The 20,516-nt window shown below is 45.0% G+C and overlaps 1 gene segment (V, D, J or C); it reads left to right on the forward strand.

Annotated features, from left to right (window-relative positions):
• The first annotated feature begins 5,902 nt into the window (after window positions 1-5,902).
• On the forward strand, window positions 5,903-17,105 carry LOC128846191 (T cell receptor delta constant-like). The segment is given in 6 exon segments: window positions 5,903-5,957; window positions 10,189-10,488; window positions 13,658-13,936; window positions 14,321-14,389; window positions 15,359-15,474; window positions 16,685-17,105. Coding segments are annotated over 6 exon segments (849 nt in total).
• The last annotated feature ends 3,411 nt before the right edge of the window (window positions 17,106-20,516 follow it).

Consider the following 20,516-nt stretch of genomic DNA (forward strand, 5'->3'; position numbering starts at 1 on the left):
TGCACAAAACTGTTCCCACTTTCATCACTAAGGGTGGGATTTTGAAAATTGCATTTTGTAGTTACAGAGTAGCAGCCGTGTTAGTCTGTATCCGCAAAAAGAACAGGAGTACTTGTGGCACCTTAGAGACTAACAAATTTATTACAGCATAAGCTTTCGTGGGCTACACTCTATATGCATCCGAAGAAGTGGGCTGTAGCCCACGAAAGCTTATGCTCTAATAAATTTGTTAGTCTCTAAGGTGCCACAAGTACTCCTGTTCTTTTTGTAGTTAGGCGAACAAAGTCCACTGAAGTCAATGGGGACTATGCTCCTAATCCACGTAAACACTTTTCACAATCTAACCATGGAGGTATCATGAAGAAAAAGTAACATAGTTAAAGTTTGGATTTTTCAAAGGGGCCTCAAAGAGCAAGGCACACCGCCCCCACCCCCCTAGCTTTCAATAAGATTTGGGCATCTAATTCCTTAGGTCCCTTTGAAAATTCCAACCAAAATATTCTGGATATTCTTCCATCCTACAAAAAGAGACACAGAGATGCACACAAAAATACATGTAGATGCACGCACATGGGTGTGTATGGGGATAGTGTGTGTGTGTATGAGAGAGAGGGGGGCATAGGGGGATAGGTAGGCAGAGATAGAGACAGAGATGGGTATTTATGGGGATAGAGAGATTGAAAATATAAAGTTCAGAAGAGAACATTTGTTGTTTTTTTCGGTTCACTGCTAACAGGAAGGCACTGGGAGGAAATAACTTTTGGTGGTTTGCCGGATGATACAGTTGCTACAGCAACCTAGACCAGAGGGTTATTTGTAGTCAAAATATACCCCCTCCCCCACATCCTTCCCCTGCGCTATGTCAGTTACTAGCAGGCGGCCAAACGAGGCCGGATGCTGCGGTGACAGCCGCTCAGCTAGTCACGCCATGCAACACATCAACCTCGCGCTCATTTCAGAAAAACATTGTAACCGCCGCCGTCTGTGATGGGATGTTTTTCTGATGCTGGCTCTGAGTCAGGGCTGACCCAGTGCGATGCTGAGCGGTGCTGGGCTGTAGGGTGAGCTATGGGGCAGGTCTCGGTCGTTAGCTCCCTGGGGCTTAGCGGCCCAGGATACCGAAAGGAGCCTGCAGCTCTGGAGTGAGGCCTGGGGTCCTCTGGCAAAGTGGAACCATCTGTCATAAGGATGATCACTCCGGTCCGTGCAGAAACCAGCGAGTTCTCGGTGTCTGACCTGGGACTGGGGAATGAACTGCCACAGGAACTAAGGACCATCCCAAACCTCACCCCCGTCCACTCCAAGCACAAGCTGCCCTTAGCCAGCCTACCCACACAGGACACAGGGCAGCACGAGGCATTTTCCAAATACCCCCTCCCCCAAAGCCCTACCAGAACACACTGCACCGCCGACACAGCTCTCTCCTCCGAGCGCTGTGTGCGACAGATGTTAGCCCCATTGTGCTGGGGGTGCCCTGCTGCAGGGAATGATGTGGGGGCTCCCCCAGAGTCAGTGCTGACCCCAGTGCCCCAGTGTGGCAATAAGGGGTGCTGAGCGGCAGAAAAATAGCAGGTGACAGGGTGCTGGAGCAGCCATTTTTGAAAAAGGAAACTGAGACCCAGACCGCGTTGGCTCAAGACGCTGTAGCAGAGCGCGGCAGCCCCCCCCGCCCGCATGGCTCCTGCCTCTGCTAGTTTCACAAAGTCACCCTGAGACCCTGGGGTTAGTCACCAGAGGTGCAGTGGGTTCACAGGCTTGTTCCCACCACCGTTTCACCACATACAGTTGGCCCTTCACCGTCTGCCGGGAAGAGCTACCCCTCTGCTTCCAGCCCCTGCCTTTTCCCTTTCTTTCTGAGCCTCCCTTGGCTTCCAGCTTTTCTACAGCCCCAGGCTAGCCAGGCGGCAGCTGTCTCTGCCTCCCCAAGTAGGGCCAGGTTACCTCCAGCCAGCTCTGATTTATTCCCCTAATTGGGACCTGGCGGGACAGAGGGCTGAATCAGCAACCCTTTGCCCAGCCCCCAGCACAGACCCTATTTATATAATTGCTTATGGTGTATTAAACACAATTCCTTTAGGGTAATGAGTAAAGGCTGGATGCCCTGAGAGATCCCTTTTAGGTATTTCAGCCTTGGTTTATGATTTTTCACTTATTTATTAGGCAAGCACATTCACTTCCACTGCAGGAATAGCAGGGTGAAAATCTGTGTCCTGTGTCAGGCAGGAGGTTTCACTAGGAAATGCTTTGCCACACAGTGCACAATCGGCCTGCGGAACTCCATGCCACAAGATTTCACTGAGGTCAAGAAATTAGCAGGACTGAAAAAAAGCCCTGGGCATTTCTATGGATAATGAGAACACCCAGTATTACCATGACAAAGATTATAGCTTGAACAAGAGCTTTGGAAGGAATCGAAACCTTCCTTCTTCACGACATAGGCTGAATTCTAAGGGCTGGGCAACACACAGGGTTTGTTCCTCTATTACTAGATTTGTTCTAAAATCCTTGTAGATTAATGGGAATAACCTATCCTGACAAAAGCATCTTTACCCTGATATAACTGCATGCTCGGGAGTGGGTTGTATTGCTTTAGCTCTCCTGGCGTGTAGTGACAGAGGTACAAAAACTGCCTGAAAACTGCGTGTAAAGACAGGATGGCCCAATGGTTAGGACACTCGCCTAGGACTGGGAAACCTTAGTGAAAATCCCTGTTCTGTCACAGACTTCCTGTGTGAGACCTTGGGCAAGCCACTTAGCGCTCCGGTTTCAAAGGCATTTAGGCGCGTAACCCCATTGAAATGTGAGGGTGTAGGAGGTGGATTGCAAAGGAGGGGCCTTTCCGGAAGTTTTTGTACAGCGCTGCAGTCAGGCTGTGTCAGAGTGGTTCTGATGGCACAGTAATAGGAAGCAGCGTCCTCACTTCCCACGGGAGATATAACCAAGTGGAAGGTTTTTCCTGCTAAATCACGCTCCACAGCAAAGCGTCCCTTGACAAAGTCCGCATCCCGGGACCGGGAGTTATCCCTGTATAGAATGAACTGCAGGGTGTGGTCAGAGAGCTGACGATACCAGTACAAATCAGGATTGGAATACGTAGTAGCATAATTGCAAAATATTTTCACTTGGTTCCCAATCTCCGCCGTAAGAGCTGAGGGTGTCTGTGTTATTTGATTGCACAGAACACCTTTGCCTGTGAATATCAAGAAAGAAAACATGAGTTACAAGGAACTGTTTAGTTATAAGGAATGAATGTCACCTTAACACGGCAATGACGTCTGAAGAAGGTAGCCTATTTTGCCACATTACTACAACCAATAGAAGGTGTGAACTCACTGAAAAAACAAAACAAAACAAAACAAAACATTGACTTCTTTGTATGGAGTGTGGCTTGAAAGCTTGTCCCTCTCCCTAACAGAAGTTCATCTAATAAAATATATTACCTCACCCACTTTGTCTCTCTAATGAACTCCTTTGTTAACTAGAATTCATAGGAAAGAAAGGGAGAGAAATATATACAGTAGCTAGAAGATAAGAGGAAAGAAAGAAAGAAAAGCAGTACTTACATAATAATATCAGTAAAAGTTTAATTAACACATGGGTTCGAGTAATTTTTTCAGCCATCAGTCAGAATGGAAGAAGCCACCCAACTGGCTTTCAGTTGGCCTGAATACTTTTTAAAGACGGCAGTGGATTCAAGAGGGCGGTTCAAGAGGAAGTCACAATAGCCGTGTGTATGCAGTTGCCATGTTTGTGCGTGTGCTGTGAGTGAACTCTGAGACAGCCAATATGGTGATAGATCTCATAGGTAGAATGAGGGAAAAGCTCAAAGCAAGAATTTCAGCTGTGGTTAAATCAGTCAGTTCTTATCAGCGAGGATGTGGCCTGCAATTCTTTAGCAGTTCTGACGTTTTGTACACTCTTTGTAGGACTGGTATTTCTTGGGGGGGGGGGGGGGGAGGAATACATAGATTCATAGATTCATAGACTCTAGGACTGGAAGGGACCTCCAGAGGTCATTGAGTTCAGTCCCCTGTCCTCATGGCAGGACCAAATACTGTCTAGACCATCCCTGATAGACATTTATCTAACCTACTCTTAAATATCTCCAGAGATGGAGATTCCACAACCTCCCTAGGCAATTTATTCCAGTGTTTAACCACCCTGACAATTAGGAACTTTTTCCTAATGTCCAACCTAGACCTCCCTTGCTGCAGTTTAAGCCCATTGCTTCTGGTTCTATCCTTATAGGCTAAGGTGAACAAGTTCTCTCCCTCCTCCTTATGACACCCTTTTAAATACCTGAAAACTGCTATTATGTCCCCTCTCAGTCTTCTCTACAGTAAAATACTAAACTGTGTCTCCTCTTAGGGCTGGGTTCCTGGCCTGAGGTACATGCTAGTGAGAGTGACATATTTTGATAATGTGGAAGGCCAACAAGTTGCCAGTGTTTTAGGGTTAGGTTTCTGTGGGCCAAGTTCTGCCCTCAGTCTACATTTGTGTAGTGATTCTGGGGCGTCTCAATTTTTGGATGCCCAAATTTAGGCATCTTAATGGGATCAGAGACTCAGCACGTTCTGAAAATCAGGCTCCTTTTTAAGCATTTCAAGAGGGGCACCTAAAGAGTGAAGCATCCAAAATCCCCAGTCACTTTTGAAAATTTGGATGCTAGCGGTGACATCAATGAGAGTGCACAGGGGTGATGGGGAAGGGTGGACTCTCCTTCACTCGAAGTCTAAATGTCTCTCCCAGAGTTACACCGTTGCTCACACAGAAGTTATGGGCTTGACGCAGAAAACGTTGGGTGACATTCCAGAGCCAGCGCATTATGAAAGAGGTCAGACGAGATTTTCACAGTGGTCCCTCCTGGCCTTAAAATCCATGAATCTTTGGAGAACAGCTGTGTTCTGTGCCTGTCTTTCGGCAACAGAGCTGCAGTTTTTATTGCCAGCCTTCAAGGGGATGTTAAGGATCATCCTCACTCTACGCTCTTCAGAAAATACCTGTGTTTATATCTCTGTTAGGGATACCCGTGCTTATATGAAAGAGATTTTGTAGGACAGATTCTTTTTTCTGTGCCTGTGCCATGTTTGTGGCTGTAGCTCCACTGACAATTTAAACCGCCTGAGAGTCCCGAACAATAGTTTTTGCTCTGTTGTCGTCCGTGTTGTTGTCTCTGGAGGTACCGAATGGAGAAGAGATTTTTTTTTTCTTTTTGACATTTGTGTAACTGTTTTGTACAGAGCCAATCGCCCCCTCTGCTGGAGAAACACCAAATTTCCTCTCTCACTCAGACTACTACAGAAAAGAGGTCAAACAGAGGCACACATATACCTTTCTGTTCACACGACTAGCTAGGTCAGATGTTTCGTTGTTCTGCAGGTGACAAATGTTGCCTTAATGAAAGCAAAGCTATTTTTGTAGGAAGAAGTGAGACTCTCACCCTTTGAAGGAGACTAGATAACAAATGGGCGATTGAAGGACTGGGGGAAATACATTGGGAGAGGCGCTAAATCACAGCATTACTCTTATGATTAATAGTAATGGTGTCCACTACTCAGCGGGAGATGGAGATGGAAGAGGTATAAGGAACACAGGTAGTAAGGTGAGTATGGAAAGATTTAATATGGGATTTTCAAAGGGATTTAGATGCGCAACTCCAACTGAATTTGCACATCTAACTGACTTGGGCCACATACTTAATCGGTTGTTCTTTGGGACAAGGACGTCCAGTATCTCTTTATGGGACCCGTGGAAGCTGCCTTAGGGATTTGGACACCACATTCCCTGTGAAATTAATGGGAATCAGGCAATCAAATCCCCTAGCCCTCTTTGAAAATCGCAGACGTAATGCCAGGTGCTACACTTAAAGTTACTTCAAAAGTTGCAGTCTCAGTTAACGAGGATGTTTCCACATACCCCAGAATATTCTCAAAACCTGCTGCGTTTGCAGACAACCGGTAAGAAGCCAGAGGACATAACTGTGTGTCAGTTTTCGAGAGATGCACTGGTTCAAAACCAGTTAGGTTTAGCCCCCAAATCCATCTATTTTTACACCCCAATAGCCCGCAGGGGGCAGCAGATGCACAAGAAATAGACACATTTACACAGTGATAAATAAATTTAGCATCCTAATTTTTTACATTAGGTTTTCACTCCTTCACGTCTCTCATAACTCTTCTGGATTGAGTTTAGACAGGCACCGTGTTATGAGTCTATGTTTTATGCGGGAAGTCAGAAAACGGGATTTTCCAGAGGAATCAAAGAAGCTCCTGTACTTACTAATGAACAATCGGACTTAAATCCAACTGTACAAACAAGAGTAAGAAAAGAGATGCTAAAAACGAATACTAGAGGGCAGCAAAACATTATTTTTGCTGCTGGTGGAGGCCCCAATAGGAATCCGGGCTCCATTGTGCCTGGAATTGTACAACCTGCAGCTTGTTAGACTGAGATTTTCAGAGACGCCTAAGGGAGCGTGCCCGAACCCTACTGAAATTCCACAGCAATTGGGACACTAACCCCTTAGGCCCCTTTGGAAATCTCAGATCGCAGCGTGCACCCAACGTCACTCCCATGAGTAATTCCACACAAATCAGTTGAACTACCCGAGTCCCGTAACTTAAGCACTTGTGTAAGTGATTTCAGGAGCCCAGAGAGATTGTGGCTCGGACTTTGGAAGGGATGTGAGAGACTCAGGCGCCCAAATCCCACCAAACCCCAACTGTCTCAGATGCCTCTAACAATTCCAGCCCCAGTGGCCTCCCCAGGGTCCCAGAAGGAGTTTGCGACAGTCAGGAGTACAACCGAGATCTGCTAAAATCCAGTCCAGCGTCTTAACCCTCAAATCCTCCTGCTGCTGCCCAGTAAATATTGTCTTTGCTGTTGTTATTCCATCCACAAGGTGTTATGTGCTTTCTAAACACTCTCACCGCCACTGAAATGATCTGTATTGCACCTCATGGAAAATGGGCACCTGAACCCCCTAGGAAGTTTTAATAATCTAAGCCTCCAAACCTAGAAGCTCCCTGTCTAAGGAGAGAAAAAACAGGCAGAGAACGATTAGAGGAGGGAAAACAATATATGGTCAAATCAATTTGCCACACGCAGCCCAGAAAAAAAGGTAGGTCTTTGCTTTTGGGTTGGCAAAGTACTACACTCAGACAGGAAACATCAAATGCCCAAATACACAGTGAGAATAGCTGGCTAGGCGGAAGTACTGCTGAAAAAGAGCTGGGGGTTATAGCGCATCTCAAACTGAATATGAGTCAACAATATGACGCAACTTCAAAAAAAGCTAATACTGTACTGGGGTCTATTTCAAGGGCACTTGTATGTAAGACATGAGAGGTAATTGTCCGGCTCTACTCAACTCTGGTGAGGCCTCAGCTGGAGTAGTGTGTCCAGGTCTGGGTGCTGCCCTTAAAAAACAGATGTGGACAAATTGGAGAGAGTCCAGAGGAGAGCAACAGAAATGATAAAAGGATGATAAAACCTGACCCATGAGGAACACTTAGAAAAACTGGGCATGCTTAGTCTTGAAAAACGAAGGGTGGGGGGAGGTCTGATAACAGTCTTCAAATATGTTAAGGCTGCTCTAAAGAGGATGATGATGATCAATTGTTCTCCATGTCCACTGAAGGTCGGACAAGAACAGGGTTTCTCAAACTCGGGGTTGTGACCCCTCAGGAGGTCCTGAGGTTATTAAGTGGGGGTTGCGAGCTCTCAGCCTCCATTCCCAAGTCCCCGCTTGGCCTCCAGCATTTATAATAGTGTTAAATATAAACATGTGTTTTTAATGTATAAGGGGGGGCACATTCCTAGGCCTGCTGTGTGAAAGGGGGTCACCAATTCAAACGTTTGAGAGGCACTGGACAAGAAGCAATGGGCTTAATCTGCAGCAAGGCGGGGTTAGGTTAGATATTACGGAAGAAATTTAACAATAAGAACCGTTAAGTGCGGGAACAAGTTATAAAGGGTGGTTGGGGAATCCCTGTCTTTGGAGGTTTTTAAGAACAGGTTATACAAACACCTGTCAGGTGTTGTCTAGATGACCTCTGGAGGTCCCTTCCAGCCCCACACTGCTGTGAAAAAGAACTCCCTTTTAAAAACCAATACACTTTTCTTAGTTTGTATTTTGATTCACCAGTACAATGACAATGTAGTCACCTAAATGTATATGAAAAATTAACAGAGAGTCCGCGTTTGTCTACACTTGAAAGGCCACAGCTCTGCAGCTGTAGTAACTCTCTGTGCCGAGGGAAGGGCTTTCGTGGGTCGGAGCTTGCTGAGTTTCCTGTTGCAAACCAGCCATGTCTCTGGCGCCAGAGCTCTCAGTGAGAGAAGCAGCTGTTCACCTGCATTAAACAACTCAACCTCTCCGGAGAGTTCTGCCCAGACTCAGAACCAGGATGTTCTCACTAAAACTCCTTTTCCTTGTGGTGGCTTCCCAGGGTAATCTCATTGTTTAAGGCTTTGGAGACTCCTCAGATTCGTAGGCGCTAAAGTTACATCTTTCTTACAATCTTCTTTTGCAGGTGTCCAGGCGCAAGTTAGATTCGTGGAATCTGGAGGGGACATGAGGAAGCCTGGAGACTCCCTCCAGCTCTCCTGTAGAGGGTCTGGATTCAGCTTTGGAGATCACTGGCTGAGCTGGCTCCGGCTGTCTCCGGGCAAAGGACTGGAGTGGGTCGCCACCATTAGCTTTTGGGCAGGAGACACTAAACGTTATGCTGCTTCTGTAACAGGGCGGTTCAGCATCTCCAGATCCAATGGCCAGAATATGCTGTATTTGCAAATGAACAACCTGAAGCCTGAAGACACGGGCATTTATTTTTGCAGCCAAGCACAGTGTGTCAGAGGAATTCTGAACCCCCACAAGAACCTCGAATCGTGGCCGTTTTGGGAGCAGAGTGCTGCCGGCAAATTGAAAGATCTGGACACATGGGGGACTGTGATACATCGTCCCCATTGTAATGAATGGGACCTCTTCAAAAAGGCCTTTCCATCTAAGAATGACACTTACAGCACTGACACCCTCTCCTGACCCTAAACACCTACAAGCAATAATAGCCAAACCCAAACCCCTATTCCAAGCAGAGGTTTTACCCCAAAATGGAAGAAGTGGCAGAGAATTCATGAAGTCACCTAGGGACTTTGCTATAGGCATTAATTTTATGTGCAAGGCACCCAGATACTAGGATAGATAGATAGATAGATAGATAGATAGATAGATAGAGGGGGTGTATGGGGATAGATAGATAGATAGATGAGGTATATGGGGATAGATAGATAGATAGATAGATAGATAGATAGATAGATAGATAGATAGGGTGGATGAGGATAGATAGATAGATAGATAGATAGATAGATAGATAGATAGATGGGGTGGATGGGGATAGATAGATAGATAGATAGATAGATAGATAGATGGGGTGGATAGGGATAGATAGATAGAGGGGGTGTATGAGGATAGATAGAGAGATAGATAGATAGATAGATAGATAGATAGATAGATAGATAGATGTAGTGGATGGGGATAGATAGATAGATAGATAGATAGATAGATAGATAGATAGAGGGGGTGGATGGGGATAGATAGATAGATAGATAGATAGATAGAGGGGGTGGATGGGGATAGGTAGATAGATAGATAGATAGATAGATAGATAGATAGATAGATAGATAGATAGGGGGTGGATGGGGATAGATAGATCGAGCGATAGATTAGATTATTTATTACTATTTTTATTATTTGCAATGAGGTATCTCAAGCTACTCCTTGAGGCATCAGGTCTTTACTGTGAAGTAAGAAGAGATGCATGTAACCGGCTCTGAGGTGCTTTCAGTCAAAATACCAGACAAGAGGTGGATGTAAGGGACGGGGGGGGGGGGGGGGCATGAGATGGAGTTCAGTTGGTTGCTTATAAAATGAGGAGACGCAAATCGGTTTCCTGTTTATTGCCAGAGATTCCCTGAAGCTTTCAGCTCCCTCAGAGTGACTCCAGAGCCCTCAGTGCAGAGAACATCAACTCTCCTTGTTAGTTGTTTTTCCAGTCTCAGAAATATGGTATTCGGGATACATTTCATTTTCTTTACAGCAGTTGTAAAAGGTAATTGAATTTCACTGGAGGTGCCCCACTTTATCGCACACACAATGTTATGATTCTTATGATCTCTTTCCCCCCTCAGGTGGCTGGACTATTGAATTCGTAGAGTCTGGGGGTGACATTAGAAAACCCGGAGACTCTCTCCACCTCTCCTGTAAAACCTCCGGATTCAAATTCAGTGACTACTGGATGAGCTGGTATCGAGTGTCTCCGGGCAAGGGACTGGAGTGGGTATCCAGCATGGGGAAATCCCCTACTAGTGATAAATATTATGCCAGTTCGGTGAAAGGGCGATTCACCATATCCAGGGACAATTCCAAGAACACGGCATATTTGCAAATGAACAAACTGAACCCTGAAGACACTGCTATGTACTACTGCCGTGATGCACAGTGTGTAAACCTGGATCTGAGTTCTGACAAAAACTCTAGAGGCGGACAGGGGCCTGGGAATAGAGCTTTACAGGTATTTAGGTGCCGAAAGAGGCAGAAAGGCACCTCAGTGAGTTAACTGCCTAACTGTCATTGACTTAGAAAAGCAGTAAGAGGTTAAATGTTCTGAGGTAGAGAATCATCTTTGCAGCGTGTTGATTTAGACTTGTTCATTTGGTCAGATGGGGCGAGGCATTGCAGAGCATTTTCTCACTCACTGCTGCCCCCTTTACCACAACTTTGGTTAATAAGTGTCTCAGTTCCCATCCTGACTACATGCTTGCTTTCTCGCGTGCTTTCTTTGCACAAACCAGCTCCCCGCCTCCCCCCGCCCCTCCGTGCCAGCGATCAATTTGCATTGTTAGAACCACAAAACCTGGTTATGCCAAGTGAGTCCTTACCACTTTAAATATGCTACGCTAGGTCTGAAAGTATGAGCACTGCACCCCCAGGCACTTTCCAAAGAGAGGAGGAGGAGGATCCGTGCCCCAGGGAGCACACGAGGTAGAAACAGACAGACAAGTTAACAAACGGAGGGTGGGTAGAGGAAATCAGGCAATCAGTGTAGAGCTGTGTTAACAAATACAGAAATACGGTAACAGCATTATAGTGAGATTGGGTTCGATTTTACCACTTCATACTTCCTCTTGAAACACACAACCTGCCACGCACCTAACCTGAGCAGATATGTCAATGGTGGGTGCATGGTGATGTTGCTGGGACTGCAGTGAAGGATTTGTGCTACACTGTGCGGGTGATTCATGTGCTGTAACTTTCCTTTTCTGTCGGAGGAGAAAGAAGATCCCTGTGAGCTGGCAGAGACCCTCATTGTCAATGGAAACTTGCTGTATAGGAATTCCTTTACGGTTAAATTATGTCCCATAACTTTGCCCTTCGTTGCTTTCATGGCGTGTGTGTCTGAGTGCGTGGGGTGTGTGTGTGTGAGATCAGACTTGACTAAGCTTAACGGGCTTTAAACAATTTTTTTCTTTGTGGAACCCTATGAATAAGGGAAAATTTCTTTATATAATGGAAATCTGTCTGCCAGACTACAAGTGCATTAGCAGTGCCCACCGTGCTATGCTGCTAGAAACCAAGAGGATTCTTCCGATGGAAGAAGATGGAAAGTTGAACCGCTAAGCACTTCAGAACCGGGCTCTGGCTGGGTTCCACTGAAGCATTTACCCACGTGAGCAGCTCCAAGAAACATCCCATTTCTCTGGACTACAATTCTGAGAAGTGTTGAATCCCCTCTGAGCCACAAAGACAGTTTATGTAAAGAGGTTTAGCACGGTGACTGGGGGATACACACAGTGATACAGACACCATAGAGCCATCTACTAAAACCTAGAACATAACATACACATTTTTCCTCAGGAAAAACGTCTCGCCCTTGGGTTTTTGGACGTTTTCAGAGATAGTTACATGAAAAGAGAGCACAAAGGCCAAGAAAAATGTTTGACAACATTTTTTCTTCAAAAAATCTTACTAATGATTAAACCATTAAAATCCCTTGTTTTTCATGTATTGTGAAGAAAAAGGGAGAGATTTTGCATATGTTATTGCATTGGTTTATTAATAATATTTTAAATACTTCTTTTATCTTTGCACATTTCTTTATATGCTGTAGAGTACACGAGTATAATTACTGTAAACATAATTTTATCCTCATGAGTTAAATCAAAGAAGTAAACCATCAATAACTATTTCTATTATTTTCAGAACAGAGTGGCGCCTTTCTACGTGGTCCCACTTATAATATGTTGCTGTTCTTTGGAACCCGCAATTAATCCTTCTCAACCCACTGGCAAATCTTGGCTTTGAAACACTGAATTTGTCTCTGAAAGCAGGAAATTTTGGGAGTCAAGCATCGAAATTCTTCTGTAAGGCCCTGATCCTACAGAAACTGAGCACGTGTTTCAGTTTACATGGTAATAGACAGAGCCTCATCTGGTGTACATTGTCATCGTTCTATTGGCTTCAAAGGTGCCAGGACCATTCACAGCAGCTGAGAATCTGCCTCAGGGTGTCCAAAGTTGAGCATGTTTGTAAATCTTTGCAGGACCGAGGATTCAATCTGTTAATACCAAAGGCTGCAATAGACAACAGAATCACGTCTCTTTGAGCTAGTTTTCTTGTTCTGCATCTAAAATATAAATCACTTTTTGAACGATAAAGTTTTCTGATTCAGCACAAGAACACACCAGAAACTGGAGATGAATAATCTAACGCAGACTCAGACTAAAATAAATACACCCTAGCAGTTGTTTCTATTTTCTCTAGAGAGGTTCTTGCACAGTTGTATAGCACTGTGGACTCTAATGCTGTCTTTAAAGGGACCAAAGTCTCTCTAATACCAAGTAAGTGACTGATTTTTAACGCTCAGGAAAGGATGTTTTAAAACTTTTAATTTAAGAAAAAGTAATTTATTAAAGATTTTTGAAGGCATATTGAAGGTGAGATTAAAAATAACCCTGTGACTATGCAGGGATTCTTATTGTCTGTGCTGGTAGTGGTGGTTTTGAGCAATGCACACTTTGGATCCAGAGACAATAGGTCCTTCTGGAAATGTGTGTGTAAAAATTCCCAGCTTCTGTCCGACTTTCAGTGACAGTTTGACATTCCTTCTTTCTAGCAGAGAGAAATTACATGAAAAATATAGTTAAAATAGTCATGTGTTGTTCTGCAATCTTCTAAAAAGGTTCTATTGAAAGGTTTCAAAGTACTTACAAAAATTGATAATAAAGAAGCTTAATAGTTGCAGAACCAAACACTCAAAAGTTAGCAAATGCCAGAATTAAGGTTGTTTGGGCAAAATTAACTCCTTCTCCTTATGCTACAACTTCTAATGAAGTGATCACATGCTATTTTCCCCTACAACTCCCATTTTTAGGTTCCTATTATTACTATTACTGAAATCCTGCCTTCAAATGAGACTTAAGGAGCTCAGTCTATTCAGGTTATCAAAGACTAGATTAAAAGAGGACTATATCGTGTACTTATCAAATAGGTACTCTCTAGGTACCTACATACGGCAAAGCTATTCATTGTTTTTAATGCCAGAAGGGACCATTATGATAATCTTTTAATTAAATTTCAACCACAACATTAATTTTCCAGGAGATCAAACAACTTCCGAGCCCTCCGTCTCCATTATGAAGTCAGAAAATGAGAGCATTGCTGCCTGCCTGGCGAAAGATTTCTACCCTAAAGAACTAAAGATATTGATGAATTCTGACAGTGAAATTATATTTGAAGCAACAGACCCGATCCTCACACCTAGTGGAAAATACAGCGCTGTCAAAATTGTCAAGTTGTCTTCAAATGAACTAGTGTCTTGCTCCGTTCAACACAACAGCAAACTTATTAAGAAAACCCAAACAGCTGAGAAGCCGCCAGGTATGTTTTCAGGGTTTAAGGCTGAATAAGATAATACACCTTTGAGATTAATTCAATTTTTATTTATCATACAGGATCACAGTGAATGTCAAAATGGAGCAGTGCATTCACCTAGTCCAGTATTCTGTCTCCAGCTGTTTCAAAGGAAATGGCAAGAAATCCTACATAAAATTCGTATTTAAGAAAATGTTTTGTACCAGAAATTCAAGGACTCATATGCTTCCAAAAAGGACACATTCCCTTTGACTTCACAGCACTATGGACCAGGCTAGAACTGTGCCCAGGGTGAATTTCCACGCTCTTGAATTTCAGATAGTTTAGTGGGATTATTATATATCTGTATAAATCATTTATTTTGGGTGCGGTTTGCTGTCTTTCTTTTAGATTTCACATCTCCTGCTCCAACGATCATTGTGCCCGAGCCGTGCAACATTTCAACCCCCAGCCTCGAAGGTTAGTACCCAAACGTGTGATTATGTTGCCTCAAGACTCTATGGCCAACAGGCAACTTGTGAGATGGGAGGGGAAGCTACGACTTCAGCGTCAGCTGAGAATCTGGCCCTTACTGCGTTTGGTAATTTAAATGTAACAAACAGAGGACCAGGTTGTCCAACCTTTACTCGTGTTGGCGAGCAGCTACTCACGCAAGGAGTCTCACTGGTGTGAATGGGAGTAAGTGCTCAGCAGTGTGAATGGGGTCCTGCAGTCTAGCTCTGAGAGTCCAGTCCTGCTCCCATTGGCGTCAATGGCACAGGACTGAGGGGAAAAAATCTCCCCTGTGGTCTATTCCTATTACACGTTAACTCCTTCCACATGGGCCCATTTCCCACTGACATCAATGACAATTCATCAAATGATTCTTCTCCTTCTCTAAGCATTTTGCATTGCAGAAGAGAGCTGCACCTTGCCAGCTCCACTTCCTTACCCCTGCTCTCTAGCACAGAGAGAGGCTTGGAAGGATTCGATTTTTTATCAGTAAATGTTGATAAACATCAGTTCACCTCACACACAGAAACCAACAACAGAACTATTTCTACTGATAGCAATTGAAATGTACAAAGTAAGGGAAGCAACATAAGAAAAATTCTGCTTGAGAATGTATTAGAGTTTGACTTACGGGTATTTACTTGGTATATTTTGACATATGATATTGACAATCTGTGTTTTAATGGTTATAAAGCTTTAATTTATTGAATCTCAAAATATACTGTCATTGAATAATTATTGTCTGACCCCCAGTCATTTCATACAATTGTGAAAAATTTAAATAAATAGAAATAGGAAAAAAATGCTTTAAAAACCACTGATGTTATAGGTTTAAATTATTAAACAAATGATGCATATATCTAATATTGTTATATTTGGCTTTGTGCAAATATGAATTTTCATGGGCAAACTACACCATTGTTTCATATTTTATAGATCCGAATGAGGAGAAAAACACAAAGACACTATCCGCTGCCCTGCTGGGTTTGGAAATTGTGCTTGCAAAGAGCATCGTCTTTAATGTGCTCATGATTGCAAGATTAGTCTCTGAGGTACGTGATACTTTGAGGTGCAGACCGGGCTCTGGCATTTTTATCACAATGTCGGCTAATAGCGCCTAGGGCAGGTTTTTTAACATACTAGTAAAAATGTAGCTGGAGCCTAAGTCCTGCCTACACTAGCAGGAAGAGAAGAGGTAGGAGGAGAAGAATTGTTTTGTGGTTAGGGGCTTGGGCTCCGTTCCCGGCTTTACCATATTCTGTGTCGGTTTGAGCAACTCCCACAGGTTCTCTAGAATGTTCTGCCTTTAGTCTCTCTCTGTCTTGGGTGTCCATCTGTAGAGTGGGAATAACAGCATTCCCCTACCTCACAGAGGGCTTGGGAGGAGAAATACATAGAAGTTCTCAGCCATTACTATTGGAGGCTGTATAAGTACCGTAGGGTGACAGCATGCACACAGTTGTACCATTAGTCAGGAAATGGTGGTTTGCAGTGTTGTAGTAGCCGTGTTGGTTTCAGTATATTAGAGAGACCAGGTGGATGAGGTAAAATCTTTTGTTGGACCAACTTCTGCTGGTGAAAGAGACAAGCTTTCGAGCTACACAGAGCTCTTCTTCAGGTCTTTTTCTCCAACAGACGTTGGTCCAATAGAAGATATTACCTCACCCACCTTGTCTCTCTGAAATAATAGGACATTTCTCAGAATGGTTGTGTAATCAGAGATCTCCTGTCTCTCATGTGGAAGTTTATATTTATTAGTATTGCACTAGTGCCTAGTATAGGGCCCGCTGAGGTGAGGGATCCATTAGTCTGGGCACTGCTCAGACACATGATGAGAGACAGTCCCTGCCTATTGCTGACAACTGAAATAAAGAAAACAGATAAAAGGATCAATATACCCACTTTTCCCAGGGTCCTGGTGGATTCTCCATCACTGAAAATTTTTAAACCAAGATTGCAAACTTTTCTATAAGATCTACTCTAGGAGTTATTTTGGGGGATTTCTCTGGCTTGTGTTATACAGGAGGTCAGATTCATAGAGTCATAGCATCATCACAATGCTCCCTCCTGGCCTTGGAATCTATGAATCTCTTGTTCTGTAATTGGTTCACATGTGAAACTCTCACAGATGTCACTATAACTTCAGCACCTCTATGATGACTATGTAATTGGGATTTGCCACGTGGGAAAGACCAGATAATTTTGCTGTAATAAAATAAATGAACACAATAATTAATAGCAATGTCATTGTTGTTAATCTAGGTTCGCAAGAAGGAGCGAGGAAGGACCTGAGAAATAAAGCAAAATTTCTGTCATCTTTGTTTATATTAATTATATTCACTGCTTTTGCTACTGACAATTAGTCTGCATTTATTGTTGCTATGAATAGATTTTTAACAAGCTAATTTTGGTAACTGCACAAAGAATTGTAAAGTTACAATAATGACTTCAGCATTAAGACTGGAGGAGAGTTTCTATTTTAAATTTTATTTTGTATTCCCTCAAAACTTTCCCTGCCCCTTGAAAAAAAAAACCCTATCTTTAATGCAAACCTCCCATGTTTCTTAGGCTAGAATAGGATGTTTGCCAACTAAATTATACAGATTGTACAAGACTTTTTGAAAGAGCAGACTTTGAAAGATGATGGGCTTTTTAAAAATATCTAACTTTTTTGAATTCATGTATTTTCCTTGCCTATTTTTATATGATAGCAATGTTGTGTGTGTTGGTGCATGTTGCTTACACAATAAAAAAAATGTTGCACAACAAGAGTTGTTTCTTTTAACAATATTGAATGATTTGAACCTATCAATGGCAGAGAGGCTTCTCTCTCCAGAGGTGCTAGCTCCCATCCAGCCCCTTGTTGTGGGAGAGACTGGTTCGGGGGGGCAGGGAATGGAATATGGGCCTTTCCTCTCTAGGGGCGCCAGCTGTCATCTCGCCCCAAGGCAGGGAGATTGGCTGGCTCCGGGGGTGGGGAATGAAATACAAGACCTTTCCCAGCTCAGGGTGTTGGTTCTGATTTCATCTCAGGTCAGAGAGATTGGCTGGGGTGAGTGAATAGGCTACAGGGTGTCTCTCTTTTAGGACATACCAGTCTGGCTGCACACTGCAGGGACTAGATGTGGGGCAAAGGTTGGAGTGAGGGAATGGGATTTGGAGACTATTTCAAAAAATGAATATAAAGAAATGTGTTAGTTTTTCCTTCTACTACATGAATAAAATGATGCTTCTGCTCTCTAAACCAGAGTCCATGAAACTCAGGCGTTGGCTACACTTGTGAGTTGCAGCGCTGTAAAGCCGCCCCCAGCACTGTAACTCACTCCCTGTCCACACTGGGAAGGCATTTGCAGTGCTATATCTCCCTGGGTACACCACTGCAGGTACTCCACCTCCCCGAGAGAAATAGCGAGTATTGCGCTGCTGCTGCGGAGCCGGTGTGGCCGCCCAATGCGCTGTGAATGGCCTCCAGAAGTATTCGACAGTATCCCACAATGCCTGTTCTAGCCACTCTGGTCATCAGTTCAAACTCTACTGCCCTGGCCTCAAGTAACCAACCATGTGACCCGCCCTTTAAATTCCCTGGGAATTTTAAAAATCCCCTTCCTGTTTGCTCAGCCAGGCGTGGTGTGGAGTGCTATCAGTGAATCTTTCCAGGTGACCATGCCTCCACGCGCCAAGCGAGCCCCAGCATGGAGCAATGGCGAGTTGCTGGACCTCATCAGTGTTTGGGGGGAGGAAGATGTCCAGTCCCAGCTGCGCTCCAGCCGTAGGAATTACGATACCTTCGGGAAGGTATCAAAGGACATGATGGAAAGGGGCCATGACCGGGATGCCCTGCAGTGCAGGATTAAAGTGAAGGAGCTGCGGAGTGCTTACCGCAAAGCCCGCGACGCAAACGGCCGCTCGGGTGCTCCCCCTGCGACCTGCCGATTCTACAAAGAGCTGGATGCAATACTTGGGGTTACCCTACCTCCACTCCAAGCACCACCATGAACACTTCAGAGCCGGTGTGGGGGGCGGGAAGAGGAAGAGGAGGAAAACGGGAATGATGGTGGTGGGCCGGATGGAGACACCCCGGAATCCCTGGAGCCATGCAGCCAGGAGCTCTTCTCGAGCCAGGAGGAAGGTAGCCAGTCGCAGCAGTCGGTACGTGGTGGAGGACAAACAGAAGAGAAGGTTCCCAGTAAGAGGGTTTTTTTTTCGGGAAGGAATTTTTTCAGTGTGGGCTCTTTGGGAGAGGAGGATTAGGCATGCATGCCTAGATGCGGAATAGTGCATTGATGTGGTTTATCACATCGCAGTAATCTCCTCGAATGTCTCATCCAGAACTTGGGCCATGCGCTTGTGCAGGTTTATCAGGAGAGCCACCGTGGTCCTTGTCCCAGCCAGGCGAACGTGTCCGCGCCACTGTGCTGCGAGGGGCGGGGGGACCATTGCTGTACACAGGCAAGCTGCATATGGGCCAGGGCGGAAGCTGCATTGCACTAGAAGACCCTCCCTTGCTTCCCAGGTCACCCTCAGCAGCGAGATATCATCCAGGACGAACTCCTGTGGAAAATGTTGGGACAGTGTTCAGTATAGCTGCCCCCTGAAGCTGTTGGCTCTCCCCAAGGCACAGAAACCCAGAGGACAGTGCAGCCCTGAAACAATCAGTCCCCCTTACTCACCATGTGTCTGCTCTGTTTCGGACGGGAAGATTATGCAATTGTGTAGACCCTGTGTGTTTTCTACTCCTTAAATGAGGGGGGAATCATTACTCTGTCTGGTATAAACGATGCTGCCTCTGTTAAATGTTGCATTTTGCCTATACAGCAGCATCAACCTTGAGACCTCAGCCGTCCCTCTTATCGCCTGCTCAGAGACTGCAAAGACTCAGGAAGAGACCGCGAAAAAGCAAAGAAGACATGCTGCAAGAAGTGTTGCAGCAATCTATTAAAGAGAATGAGAAAGCACAGGACTGGAGGGAGAGAGAAAGCAGGATCCACCAGGAAAACGCAGCGCACCGGCGGCAAAACACGGATCGGCTCATAAGCATCCTGGAGCGCCAAGCAGACGCTAGCCAGGAGCTCGTAGCCATGCAGAAGGAGGAGCAGTACCGCAAACGCAAATCCATCCCCCCCTACAGCCCTTGTCCCAAAACTCTTTCCGTTGTGCCCCACTGTCACCTCCAACCCACTTTCCCCAACTTCCGGGTTCTTCACGCCACCCGCTGCTTCCAACACCAGTATCTTCACCACCCAGCCCTGAAGACCACGACCCTTACCCTCTGCACTCAACCCCCATCACCATGCAGTATAGCTGCCCTGAAGTGCAGCACTCACTGCACGGCACACCAGACAGGACAGACGCGAATCTGTGATTGTACCGTTCCCCACTTCACCCCCTTGTTTGTTTTCAATAAATACTTTTTTTTCCTTTTCAATAAATGGATTTTTTGGCTTTGAAAACATTCTTTATTATTGCATAAAGTAAAAGACTCCTTAGCCCAGGAAATAAACAGGCACTGCAAGTCTGCTTGTCTGCTTAGCAAACACTGATTCCTAAAGATTGGAACTACTGCACTTCACTCCCGTGCAGGGCACCAGATATCACTGCTGGTTTTCAGCCTCAAATTGCTCCCTCAAGGCATCCCTAATCCTTGCAGCCCCGCGCTGGACCCCTGTAATAGCCCTGCTCTCTGGCTATGCAAATTCAGCCTCCAGGTGTTGAACTTCAGAGGTCCATGCCTGAGTGAAGCTTTCACCCTTCCCTTCACAAATATTATGGAGGGTACAGCACACGGATATAACCACGGGGATGCTGTTTTCGGCCAAGTCCAGCTTCCCATACAGAGATCGCCAGCGGCCCTTTAAACGGCCAAAGGCACATGCCACAGTCATTCAGCACCGGCTCAGCCTGTAGTTGAACCGTTCCTTGCTGCTGTCAAGGCTCCCTGTGTAGGGTTTCATGAGCCACGGCATTAACGGGTAAGCGGGATCTCCAAGGATCACAATGGGTATTTCAACTTCCCCTACCGTGATCTTCCGCTCTGGGAAAAAAGTCCCGGCCTGCATCTTCCTCAACAGCCAAGTGTTCTGAAAGATGCGTGCGT

Source organism: Malaclemys terrapin, chromosome 12 (assembly GCF_027887155.1).
Source record: "Malaclemys terrapin pileata isolate rMalTer1 chromosome 12, rMalTer1.hap1, whole genome shotgun sequence".
Lineage (NCBI taxonomy): Eukaryota > Metazoa > Chordata > Testudines > Emydidae > Malaclemys > Malaclemys terrapin.